The following is a 13,328-nucleotide window of genomic DNA, read 5'->3' as shown; positions in this document are numbered from 1 at the left end:
ATTCTTGTCTCTTTCTATCATTTATTTTATATAAACTTTAAATTGTATATTAAAGATAAGTAAAATTAGTTTAGTACTAATTTTTTATTTAAAATACTTTTTTTTCAACTATTAGACTTTTGACATCATTAATTGCTTTATCAGATATGAGTTAAACATTTAACCACATAAAAAATCATAAGAAATAAAAAAAATGGACGCAAAAATTTAGTTTATAAATTGGTTTGATCCAAAAGTTACATTTGTATTCATTTGATTGATTGTTTCGATTTGGTACTAATAACTGGATTGATTCGGCTTGAAATTAAAATAAATAAATAAAAATTAATGTAATAATTGGTCTGAAATGACTGATTTCCTAGAGCATTCTATTAAAAGTCGTACGCTGTAAACATTTGATGATTGCAGAATCCAAATAAAATTCTTCAATGGCTAAGCATCCCGAAGGAATGAATTAGAGAGGGCACTAACACGTCTGCTATGTACATAAAAGTAATAAAACAGATAGATAGAGAGCGGATCTAAATACTTACTATGCACAAGACACCCTGGCTATTTCATCTAGTAGAACTTTTATAACTTGAAAAAATAAAAATAAAAACATGTTCCTTTGGGATGAGGAACACAACAAAAGTAGCGGAACAGACCAAAATTCTGGAAGGCTCTTCCCTACTTCCAAAACTCATCATCCCAAATGTACTAAAATTACTTCTTTAATAAAATTCTATATTTCATTTTACAAACGAAATGGCTCAACAGCAAACCCCTGGGAAGCCATTAAAATCGGCAAACAATAAATGCAGGCTTCATGAGATGGAGGCAGCACCGGGTGTGGGGGCCAAGAAAAATTCACATGAAATAGCTGAGTGCTTTCTTTACTCTTGAACCCCCTTCTCCATATAGTTCATTCCATTGTAAAAGCTCAGTCATGTTTACTGATTCAGAAGAAACACTTGCACAAACCTGCGTACAAAGTAATGTATTACCAAAAGGTGGGATAACTCAGTTCGGGAGAGGGTTTTGCATAAATGGAATTTCATTTCATACCTGTTGATGAGCATATTTGAAGTCCTCCATGTTTAATGATCTGACGTCCCCACTGCTACATAACGCTGGAGCTGGTTGGCCTTCTGCTAGTGCAGTAACGCGGTCCTGTCATTCAAAATCCAAGATCATCAAGAAATCACTAAGGTCATAATTTTATGTACCATATATAAATAGCATGTAGACTTTACGGAATGATTCGTGCATTCAACCCATAGATACCAAGCACAACACCAGCATATAGAAGACTCGTACCTTTTTTTCTTTTTCTAATATCTCTTTAATAGGCCGATGTGCTGCCGTAACACATAGATTCTGCAGTACAAGAGCAAGAATTAAATATCGACTAAAAGTTGAAACATTAGTGACAGGAATTTGGGTATAGTTGAGTGTCTAAGTCCAACAAGTATGGGATGATGATCGATGTATATCAAGTATTTGGTTCTTTTCCCCGATGTTTAGGTACTTACTTATCGATTAATTTCTAAAGAATAAGGTAACTAGAAAAATAACACCAGCTACCTTAAGATCACTTCCGGAATATCCATCTGTCATAGTAGCAACTGCATCCAAATCAACATCAGGAGACAATTCCTCTTTGGCCAGTATGACTTTCAATATTTTTGCTCTATTAGGAGCATCTGGTAAATTTACCATCAATCTGCATTTAAAACAAAAAACATATTATGCTAGGTCTCCTCTCAAGTTAACAAAACAATGGAAAGGGGAGTCGAAACACAACTAAATAAGTTATTTACCTTCTTGGCATTCTCCTTATAACAGCTTCATCTAGGTCAAAAGGCCTGTTAGTGGCTGCCAGCACAAGAACTCTCTCTGTTTCCTTCGTACGTAAGCCATCCCAATTTACCATGAATTCATTTTTCATCTTTCGCATGGCCTCATGCTCCCCTGGGTTTTCCCTCCGACCCAACATGCTGTCAACCTGAAACAAGGCTATTAAAAGCTACATCCGATGAATCAATACAAAGTAAGACACTTTAGTTAAAAGACTTACCTCATCAACAAATATAACACTAGGAGAAATTTTACTCGCCAAAGAGAAAACAGCTTTCACATATTTCTCACCCTCACCAAACCACTGAAGCAAAAAAAAAAAAAAAGAGCAAGAACGTGAGATGATATGCCCAACAAACTGATAAAGGTGAGATCAAAATACAATAAAGGTGGGTACAAATTTAACCTTAGATGTAATACTTGACATAGAAATGTTAATGAAGTTTGCACCAGCTTCAGTAGCAATTGCTTTTGCGAGCATTGTTTTACCCGTTCCAGGAGGACCAAACAATAGGATACCTTTGCATGGCTGCACAAAAGGTAATTCAGAGCTGAGATAGCAGAATGGATAATATTTTGATAGTCAGTTAGATGATCATCAAAATTATATGTTTTATTTAATTGTCGTAATGCCAAAAAGAAATATTTATTGATTATGGAAAAGAAAACTCCAACTTTTCTCAAAAAAAAACTATCACAGTTGCTTTTAGCTTTTCACAATTAATTGAATTTTTCAATCAAGAAATAAGTTGCATATCCTGCAGAATGCAGAGGTCAATATCAGATATTAATTTGACAACCTAGATGTCAAATATGCCAATCAAACATAATTAATACACGGCAACTGATTCCACTTCCTTCGTTTTCCTCACTCACTTTTAGAGTGGGGACAGAGGAAGGACACTAAAAGATTAATGAAAAATAAAACATCACAAAATCAATCAACCAATCAAATCAACATAGATGTCAACCAAAGTAAAGAGAAGAAGTATAAATCTTTAAACAATAAAATAAATCTCAATCTATAAAGGAAGTGAACCTTGGTTAATTGCCCCTTGCAAAAAAGCTCAGGTCGCTGTAAAGGAAGCATCACCAACTCTTTCAATGTATCCTTGACCTTTTCAAGCGCTCCAATATCATCAAATGTAACATCAATGTCACTAGGAGGAATAACGTCAGCCAGAAGCCTCTTTTCAAATTCATTTTCTGTTACAACATCCTGAACAATCAACTTGATTTTAGAATAGTGTTTATGAACTCTACCAACAGAATAACTTGTATGACGTCTACATCACAAGCAAGCCCAAACAATCACCTTAAGAGATTTCTTCAGGCTCTTCGACTCATTCTGGACGGACTGCAAGATCCCAATTCCATACTGAATGCTGGAGTAATACAATATCACAATTGTAAAATACAATTAACCAAATATAATATATCAAATCACAATCAGTGTCAACTAGCAATTACCTCTCACATGACAATACAAGCTTCGAATCAGGCTTAGCTTCTGAATTCTGCATGAGGTGGTGACTTAAAGCCCAACCAATTATCTTCTCTGCATCTGCAATGTGGCAAACAATGATATAGGAGAGAGCCTATAGAAAAATCCAAAAGCACCGAATGCTTAGAACATACTTTCATTTGTAAGTGTCTGATCCTTAATGCACAACGTCTCAAGTCCTTCACATTCCATTCCACATCGTCCCAAAACCTATAAATAAAATGAGTTAGCTGTGATTACTGAAAATTTAAAACATCAGAACAGCAACTCTGAACAATAAGAATTAACATTGAAAGTAGTACGAATTTATGACTCCGTTTCAACATCTGTGTCAAGTAACACTATTATGCACCCTTATTCAAACAAAATAATTTAATGAATGTACTTGACTTTCTACTAAACCTGAATTCATAAAAAATGAACCTTAGGAAATTATAGCAGTTATTGGAAAACTTCCACTAAAACAGACCAAATTAATCAGATGTCTAAACTTTACTATATATACACATATATATACACACACATACAAGTAAGAAATTACAGAATCAAGTAAAGGCCGTAGTAGATTCCAACTAACTTCCTAGTTTATAAAATTTATACAAAAAAGAAAACTCAGTGAAATACCAACCACGAATTAAAACTTTAAAAGGCCAAACTAGGCCAAGCTAGAGAGTAGATAGAGACAAGGTAAAACCCTCAGACAAAATAAAATTCCAGACCCGCCAAGCATCCTTTCACAACTTATACAAGGACTCGTCTTCCAAACCTTAAAAAGTGGTGATTGTCATACATGCAAGGGAAACAAACTTCCATGGGCAAATTACTCTTATTGGATGTTCAACTGGTATCCCATCCATTCATATATAAATCATACTTTGAATTGTTTAGTACCACAATGAAATAATAGGATGAAGGATCATTGCCTCCAACTCTATTTTTTAAACAAAAAATGCAGAAGTGATGATATGAAAGACCTTCAATTATGCTGAATAAATTAAATTCACAAGCAACACACAAGGCACTCACTGCACGCAAGTGATGTAAATTCCCTTTGATTTTGAGAGTTTCAACGTCTCGATCCAGTTGCTGCTTCCAAGATGCTAGAAGAGCCTCATCCTATATCAGGGAATATATTATTAATAATGTATAAGGAGAACAAAATACATGACAAACATACCACTGTATATACCTGAGGCATGTGAATTATAATTTTATTTGGGAAGAGCTTAGTCAAAGTTCTATTTGGTTTTGGAACCTCCTTCCCTCTGTCATGCAATCGTCCAAAACTATCCTAAAAAATTGAAGAGGCATAACAATTATTTCCTCAGAAAGCTCAAAGATAGTATTATTAGGTCGCAGGTACAAAGTAATACACAAAAGTACAAACATAGGTCAGCAATTCCTGTTCCCCTCTTCCAAACATAAGTAATAGAAGTTAAAAGGATATTAGTCATTACAGGGAAAGCCAAGTCAAGAAGGGCAGTCTGATTGCTACCAAATTTTGTAAATAGCAAACCACCAGGATGTGACTGCAGGAGAAAAAAGTTATATATCAATTAAATAATCACTTATGAAGAAATCTAAACCGGTGAAGTAAGTAAATTCAATAAATCAAATACATAAACAATCCAGATTGCATTTTATTTCACACGAGTCATTCACAACTAATACAAAGCAAAGAGAAATAGAAAGCCAACAACTACAACAAAAAGGTCTTTTAGAGACTGATTAATTTATTCTTTCAACAATGCCATAAACCAAATCACATCACAAAAGGATTCCAGGGTACATTGTACTAAACTATTGACCTTCAACTCTTCTAATGCTTCATGGCTGGAGCCAAAAAACACCTCGCTGGTTACCACCCCCACCCTTTTTTAGAATTCTTCAAGATTCTCCAATTATTTTCAAATATGTGACGACAGTTTTCCACCTACTGCTGACTTCTGCAGTCTTGTTCTGTTCCTTAGTTTCAAGTCATCTCTTGTGCCCGTAGCCACTTTCCACTGCATCAAATACTATTTCAAGCCAACAAGTACAGCCTTGATCTGTTCTGTCCCTATATAGTTATTTCCTTTCATCTCTAGGACTTGCTCAACGGCCATTTTCCATCATGCCCATCACCTTTGTTGATATGATGTGCAAGCGTAAAATTCCAACTTTAGATCACTAATTACACATCTCTAATTTTGAACATTTTATTTTATTTTCAGTGAGCAAGGATCGATTATGAAATGTGCATCAGATAACTTCATAATAGTGGTCTTCCAGCCTGCCTCCTCTGCCATTTTTCTGGTCAGCTGCTCTAAACCCCTATTTAGAACTGACTACTGTAGACTTTTCATTTTAAAAAGAGGTTACATCATGCAAGTCCCTATATTTTCAAACTTGTACACATACCTAGAGCCTCAATGACTTGCACTTATTCCTATAGAAGATCCTATGCATCAACTAAAGGTATGGCCAAGTTATAGTATATAAGTAGGTATAAACCTCACTTTACAAGTCTATTTTATAAAGTTGAGTTAGACTTAAAATTCACTTTATAAGATAGTGTCAGAGTCTATTCTACCAACGCTACATTGGGTCTATCATGTCACTCATTATCAAACCATCCACACATATTTAGTCTTATGCTTGAAATGTTCAGTCCTTAGCATGAGAAGAGGAGTATCGGAGATCCTACATTATCTAGAAATATGGCTAAATTATATTATATAAATGGGTGCATATTAGAGATATAAATGTACAAATTCAGTTATTCAACTGGATGTTAGCTAGTTATCTGTTATCAGTTCTCTTTCTGTTAATTTTATCTCTATTTTCTCCCATATCAAAATTCTGATATGGTATCGTGAGCTAGAAATTGTTCCACAAAGGTAAATTCAAGCTCCTTCCCATTCACTTTCCAATATTTTCCCAATTCTAATAGATGAAAAACTCGATGATTCCAATTATCTCCACTGGAAACAAGTTGAACACAGACTTCACAAATTTGTTGTAAACTCGGTGATTCCTCTGCACTTCCTTTCCTATGATGTCCAAGCTTTTGGAATAATAAATCCAGCCTATAAAGAATGAGAAGTGCAAAATCAAATCTAGCTTACTTTGCTTCAATTGACGCTTTAAAAGTCAATCTTGCCTCGTGTCCTTGGAGCTGTCCACTCATCAAGTGTAGGAACAAATTTATGATCACTTTTTTGCCCAAACCAAGCTATTTGGTAGACAGCTTCGCACTGATCTACATGCCACCTCTCTTGAAAACAAAACTATGTGTGAGTTATTGGGACAGATCAAGTCCATTGCGGGTGAACTTGTTGGAATTGGATGTCACATCAAATATGATGAATATGTTGATGCTATTCTTTTGAAGGTCTTCTGCAAGAATATGCTCCAGCTGTTTATGTAGTTGAAAGTAAGTTTGAAATACCTCCAATAACAAAAGTTGAAGCTCTTCTTCTTGCCCATGAATCCAACAGGTTTCAGAAGAAAACTTTCCCTCCTTCGGTAAACTACTCTCAATCATATGCAAATCCTCACTCTTCAAGATCATTGCAGTTATTCATGTGGAAATTTCAGTCACTCATCTTTTTTCTAACCAAGGTTTTCTTGGTCGTGGTGGTTGTGGCCACGGTGGCCAGTTTGCTAACATCCCATGTCAGATTTGTCTAAGATATGGACACACTGCTAATATTTGTTACTAGTATGTTGATTCATCTTATTGACCTAATGAATCTCTTATTCTATACGAACCTCTTTTTGCTAATCTTTTCTTTGTTTTCTCTTATATCAAAATTTTGATTAAGTCCACTTTCTATGAACTCCCTATCCCTAAAGCACTGATTGCTACTTTATGATATTATAAATAAAATCTAACAATATTTAAAATTTTTGGGTCCCTAACATCCAAAAAAATGGGGTATGATTCTATTTGGATAAACATCTTCAAAGACACTTGTAGAAGAAAATATGAAGGTATAATTGAACTTCTCACGTAAGCTAAAATCAACTTATACACTAACTCACATAGAGCTATTTTCAACTAACTCCTTCAAAGGATAAGGTGAATAATAGACAAGTTTATCCAAAAAAGGCAAGGACTCAATTCAAAAGTTGGTACAGAGATATTTACAAACATTAAAAGAAGAGACCTGAATGTAAATTGCGATATAGGTTCCTATTGTGTACAAATTAGTTTAACCAAAAATATAATACCTTCTCCTTACGACTGTCATTTTGAGTGTGAGAACCTATTACGACCACATTGTTTGGAAGATTTTCAAGCTTGCTTTTAAATGCATATGAATCTCCATTTCCTACAATAGACTTCTCAGCATCTTTCATGAACAAAATGAATGGTGCATTTCTACTCTCACTAAAAACAACCTGAAAAGAAAATTGAATATATATCAGTAATTGCAAGATTGAAGCCAAAATTATTAAAGAACATTCTTATACTACAAGGCAGGGTAAATGGCAACCTCAAACAAAGAATGAATAAGTAATTTGTCCAATTCTTCTACAGCGCTACTTTCCAAGCGAAGATCAGTGACTGGAAATATAAAGTTAGCAAGATACAACTTTATTTAATATATGGATCAAAATACAATAATATAAAATTTCTAAAGATATAAAAGTTGTATCGAGTAGCGCATTACCATTGCAGAAAAAACCTTGACCTCCCTCACAAGCACCACCAAGATCAACTCCATCAGGTATGGGTTTATCAAATCTCACACCAATTTTAGACAAGGGATTATCATCAAATAGTAAGACTACCTTCCCCCGACCTCCATTAGATGGTCCCCTATATGTGAAATCACCAATAAAAATTATAATGATAATATATAAAAATTAGGACATCAGTTACACTTTGATTGGACATATAAAGGTCTTTTCATTACACTACTTTGGCCAGTACAAGTATTCATGGTAGCTTGGGCTCAATAGTTCACTGAAATGCAAAATAAAGTACTAAACACCAATGAAGCAAATAAGTTCAGCTAAGTTTTCTAAAAATCCATACCTTGAGGATGTTTGATATACACCACAAGAAGATGAACAGCTAAATTTCACCCTATCACCTGTATTTACAATATATAGAAAATACAAATAGTTTAGGATGACAGTACAAAGCGCGTGCACTGACATATGACAGTGCATTTATAATTTAAACTCATAACATCATAAATACATATAAGTTTCAATATTGATAATATCTTGATTAATTCATATATATGTATGTAATAAAATGAAATGAAAAGGTCAGAACAATGAAAAGGTTAGAACAAATGGATTAATGTATATGACAAAAGCACGCATCTTATTTCCTTTTTTATTATTAAAATTTGCTTAAGAGTTAAAAAACTGACTGAACCGCTGTGCACTATTCATTTATTTAATAAATTCTAAATGGCCACGTCCCAACCATGATGAAGGTTAAAAAGAAAAGAAATAATTAAAAAAACTAACTTTTTGATTGAGTATACATGTTATGTGTGTGTGCATGTCCAACATATGAATGCTGCACCAAAAGCTGTGCTCCATATAAAACCAACGCAAAGCAGAAGAAATGTAGAAGAGTACACACCTAATTTGAACAAGCAACTTTTGGCTGTCCCAGAGGTGGATGGCATGTTATCAGTTTCCAACTTAGGTTGAGAGTCAAAGCCCAGTGATGGTGCATTTGAAGAGCTAGGTGCCTCTGTTTCAGTAGCAGGTGGATCCGCGCTCCCAGTCATTTTTGTTGCTGTAGGACTTTGCTTAGTGCTGCTGAAAGATTTTTCAGTATTTAATCCATCTTTGAGTAGCTCAGCTTCCTTGGAAGATAAACCCTACGATAACACAGCAAATGGAGTTTCTTGTCAGAGTTTTCAGCAAAAAAATATTCAAAAACCCGGCCCAAAAAGGAAGCCTTATCTTACACCCAAAAGCAAATGACTATCAAATATGAGCAGCTTAGCTCCAAAGTATTTTGCAAGTGCCTTTGCCAACATCTCTTGATATATTTCTGACCCTGTAACCAGCAAAATTTTGCTATTAAGGGAAGAAATACTTACAGAAAAAGATGGAGAAAAGTAATATATAATATTTACACACCTGCAGGTCCTGACAGCAGAATACGAGGGTTTATGGTTGTAAGATCTGTAGTAAACTTTTCATGTTCTTTATGCCTTAGGTGCATAAAGCAAGCAGCCACCAAGACATTTTTTGTGCTCTCACTACAAAAAGGCATGAATGCAAACATAAATGAAGTACAAATTAACAATCCATCAAATAGAAGAGCAACAAAAATAATTTCAAGCACCAACACTTGAAAGACTCAATAACATCTAAAATTCTAAACAAAAATCAAATGTAACTTAGCAAATAAATTTAAATTACATGTCAAAAGTTATGTCCTTGGCATACTAAATATATAGATATTATTAGAAAACATAAACATGAAAAATGAAAGCAAATAATAAATATGCCTGAACACATGGGATAAATTCAAATATTTAGAAAAAGGTTGGCACAAGAAACTTATCTTTAGAAATTCTTATGCAACATAACTATAGATACCAAACAGAAGAAGTATACCTTAAATAGTAAGGGAAGTTGTCAAAAGAAACATCTATTTCTTTTCCATCCAATATAACGGCATGAACATCTTCTTTAAACACCGCACAGCGTACAGATGTACCCAAAGTTGATGCAGCCTGCATGTCCAGCGTCCCATTTTTTTCTTCCAAAACCTGTTTACAGATACTTTTGCTCAATTTCAGTTTACAACTAGGTCGAGCTAAGATCCTGAAGAAAGGCCTTAGGAAATCATTAACCCCAGAGAGTTTTACATTGCCTGCCTCTGCACCAGCATCCGGATTGCAATCCATCGTTGAATTCTTCTCATTTGTTTGAGCATCTTCTGCTTTATCAGTATGATTTGGAGTTGACTCTGAGGCATCAAGTTCAATTTCTGTACTATCATGAATAGGATGACTAGAGACATCAGTACCCAGGTGAGGTTTACTAGAGGTATGAGTTGGAGATTTCCATCTTGTAAGGTCCTGTTTGATGGAAAGAGAAGCCAAAATAGAGGCCCCGGCCACAGCTGAAGGATCTCCACTTTTCCTTTCAAGCTGCAGATATTTCCCAACACCACTTGGAACTTCCGCACCCCTGATTGCAACCTCAGTATTAAGTTGCTGGAAAATCTATGTTGAAGATTAATTAAGAAAAATCACCCTTATAAATGTAAGTTAAAAAAATAAAACATATAGAGAAAAAAGAAACAAATAATGATCGATAACTCTATAACTGATACTTCTCATTCACTCAGCAAATGAAGAGGATACATAAGAATGATTTCCAAGAACACCAAAAACCACTTCATCACCCGAGTTAAGCACACAGCTGGTATTCTTCTTGACATGCGTCCCATTTACTAACACAGATCCTTTGCTACCCGTACTTTCTAACACAGCTACAGCACTTCCATCACGCTGATCATATTTAGAAACAACAGCAATCAACTGTGCTTACATATCCTACCATATTCACTTTAAATAAATAAAAATAATAAAAGCAGAAAAAGCAATCAAAGCTCAATAAGTGATCCACTAACATGTGCATACTTTTGAGCATAAAAGAGAGCCTAACATGTATACACACAGTCCATAGCTTCATGGATTAAACTTATAGTCTTCAAACGTACCTGCGTGTGCTTGATCTTACACAAATTTCCACTTATAGTCTGATCCTTCAGTGCAAAGTTGCAACTTCTATTAGAACCAATGGTGAAGTTGGGTATGCAAACAGCAACATTAGGATTCTGCAGCAGTAGCACAAATTCCAAGTTAAAAAGTTAAGAACTAAACAAAAATGCCCCGTGCGTGCTTCACGTGGAGTCAACAACCAAAAACATGAACAGTGACTATAGCATTCGAAACTTTTCTGATTCACTTCACTCGTTTGAACACGAATTTACCTGTGCAGACTGAGACAAGAACCTGCACCACGGTCCTCCCTCGATATTCGGAATCTGTTTCTGATATACACTCCATGAAGAGAAGGAAGGACCTTTACAGTAAAAAGACGCAAAAAATGTAAGAATTTACTTACTCAATTCACAACACAAGCAACAATTAAGAAACTAACAAAAACTAAAACAAGAAAAGCAAAAAAACTAAAACAACTCAGAATACTAACATGCGGCATCAGCAATCGGTGCCGTGACAGGCACAGCTGGCGTAGCATCAACCTTGCCGGAACTCACTCCATCGGCGGAACCCCCTCCGGCGATCTGAACGTCAGCAGAGCCACATTCCCCAGGATCAGGCACGGGTTCCAAACTACGTAAATCCTTTGAATTCTCGGCAGGTGTCGGCACAGGTTTCGGCACAGGTTTCTCCGACGAACCACCATTGTCTACCTAAAAAGATTAGAGCAAATCGCAAAGGCTCAATTGCAGATAGATGCTGAGTAACGGCTTCGATGCCGGAAATCTCCGAAACCGGAAACCGGAGTTGTCCGGAATAAAGTGAATCAAATATAAGAAGGGAAAGAGAAAAAGAACAAGAAAAGAAAGGAGAACCTTCTGACGCTTCGGCGAAGGAGGTTTATTTTCCGATGAGGAAGATCGTTTGGAGTTGTTGGCAGAGAGAGATCCACTCCGTCTCGTCGAAACCATGCTTCCTTTCTTCTCTCTTCTGCTCCCTTCTTTCTCCTCTTTTTTCAAGAAGAGGGGATATCGATGATTTTAGTGATTTTACGTTTTTTCTTTTTTTTATGAGTTAAATCTTTCTTCTTTTTTTTTTTTTTTCTTTATTATTCGTCTTTTTAATTGCTCCTACATGCCATACCATACCATGTGCGTAAGTTAGTTTTTCGTCTTTGGTGGTTGCGCACTTTAGCCAGATACGTGTAGGTGTCCATCATCATAATACGTCTTTTTTACAAATAAAAATATCATAAAAATTTGTAATTTATTACTTGTCGTGTTTTCCATCAAATTAATATTTTTCTTTTGTTCTTCAAAATTTCTTAATATTTTGACTAAATGCGTACAAGGGATGGCAGTAACCATGTTTTTAAGAAACATTTATTAAATAAAATAAATTATAAGACTTTAATAATTTCAATTAAAAAAATACATTATAATAGTTGTTTCTATCCATTTTCTTAATACAATATGTTCTCATACGACTTGTTTGGCAGCTGAGTTATTTTTTTCTGAAGTGAATTATGAGTCCCTTCGCTCCGAGTCTAATTCTGTTTTGTATTCATTGCGTCGAATCTTAACACCATACTTTATCTCACCGGTGAAGCAAAATCAATGCACAGTTGTGTACATGCACTGTTTACTTTTTCTTCATTTGTTTGAGAAGCTGCGTAATCATTTTTAACAAATAATTAATTATTTTTTCATCTGAAACAAATCAATTCACACCAACCAAAATTGTGCGTCCTGTGCACATTAATTTAACGTTTTCCAATCTTACAACCTTCTCATATAATTATCAAATATTTTTCAAACAATAATAATATGATAAATAGATATTTCATGCGTTTTGAATTAATATTATAAAATAAGTTTTAAACAATATTATATATTCTAATTCTATTTACGGGTACAACAAAAAATTATTAAAGTATTTAACAATCATCATACAATTACAATATGCTATGGTGATAGTGGATAAAATATCTTATATATTGAAAATGGTTGAAACGTTGACTGCATCTATTGACTTTTAAAAATAATTAATAAAATGAAAACACTTTAATCTCTATCCCTTATATTGTATGGAATCCATTTGATACTGTAAAAGTGTAAAAGTGTATTGATAGAGTGGATACAGAATCATGTTTAGTTGACAATTTTGGTTATCTTTGAAAAATATCTCTGTCATTTATCTAGTACTGGAAAAGATATATACAGTAACATTGAAATGGTTACTATATCATTATCTCAAATGGTGGCTAAAGTTTGTGAAGCTTTAGG

At 34.6% G+C, this 13,328-nt stretch overlaps 1 protein-coding gene across 2 annotated transcripts; it reads right to left on the bottom strand.

The window, feature by feature from the left end:
• Nucleotides 1-549: 549 nt before the first annotated feature.
• LOC114177392 lies at nucleotides 550-12,103 on the bottom strand. 2 transcript variants are annotated; one of them, XM_028062715.1, is made up of 28 exons: nucleotides 11,919-12,103; nucleotides 11,534-11,756; nucleotides 11,313-11,404; nucleotides 11,040-11,156; nucleotides 10,681-10,827; nucleotides 10,180-10,539; nucleotides 9,926-10,080; nucleotides 9,443-9,564; nucleotides 9,268-9,359; nucleotides 8,934-9,177; nucleotides 8,370-8,427; nucleotides 8,002-8,150; nucleotides 7,825-7,895; nucleotides 7,559-7,729; nucleotides 4,801-4,872; nucleotides 4,533-4,634; nucleotides 4,370-4,459; nucleotides 3,478-3,553; nucleotides 3,310-3,403; nucleotides 3,155-3,224; nucleotides 2,879-3,058; nucleotides 2,246-2,368; nucleotides 2,060-2,143; nucleotides 1,803-1,987; nucleotides 1,567-1,705; nucleotides 1,300-1,359; nucleotides 1,048-1,152; nucleotides 550-963 (listed from the first exon to the last, which is right to left on the bottom strand). In XM_028062715.1, exons 1-28 carry the CDS (start codon nucleotides 12,012-12,014, stop codon nucleotides 850-852), a joined length of 3,591 nt encoding a protein of 1,196 aa, XP_027918516.1. In that variant the 5' UTR covers nucleotides 12,015-12,103; the 3' UTR covers nucleotides 550-849. The 2 variants fall into 2 exon arrangements, with proteins under 2 accessions (XP_027918516.1, XP_027918515.1); XM_028062714.1 differs by having other exon boundaries at nucleotides 9,926-10,539.
• Nucleotides 12,104-13,328: the final 1,225 nt, after the last annotated feature.

The sequence above is a fragment of the Vigna unguiculata genome, chromosome 3 (assembly GCF_004118075.2).
Source record: "Vigna unguiculata cultivar IT97K-499-35 chromosome 3, ASM411807v1, whole genome shotgun sequence".
NCBI classification, from domain to species: domain Eukaryota; kingdom Viridiplantae; phylum Streptophyta; class Magnoliopsida; order Fabales; family Fabaceae; genus Vigna; species Vigna unguiculata.
The sequence above is the reverse complement of the archived record's forward strand: the minus strand, read 5'-3'. Positions and strand labels throughout refer to the sequence as shown.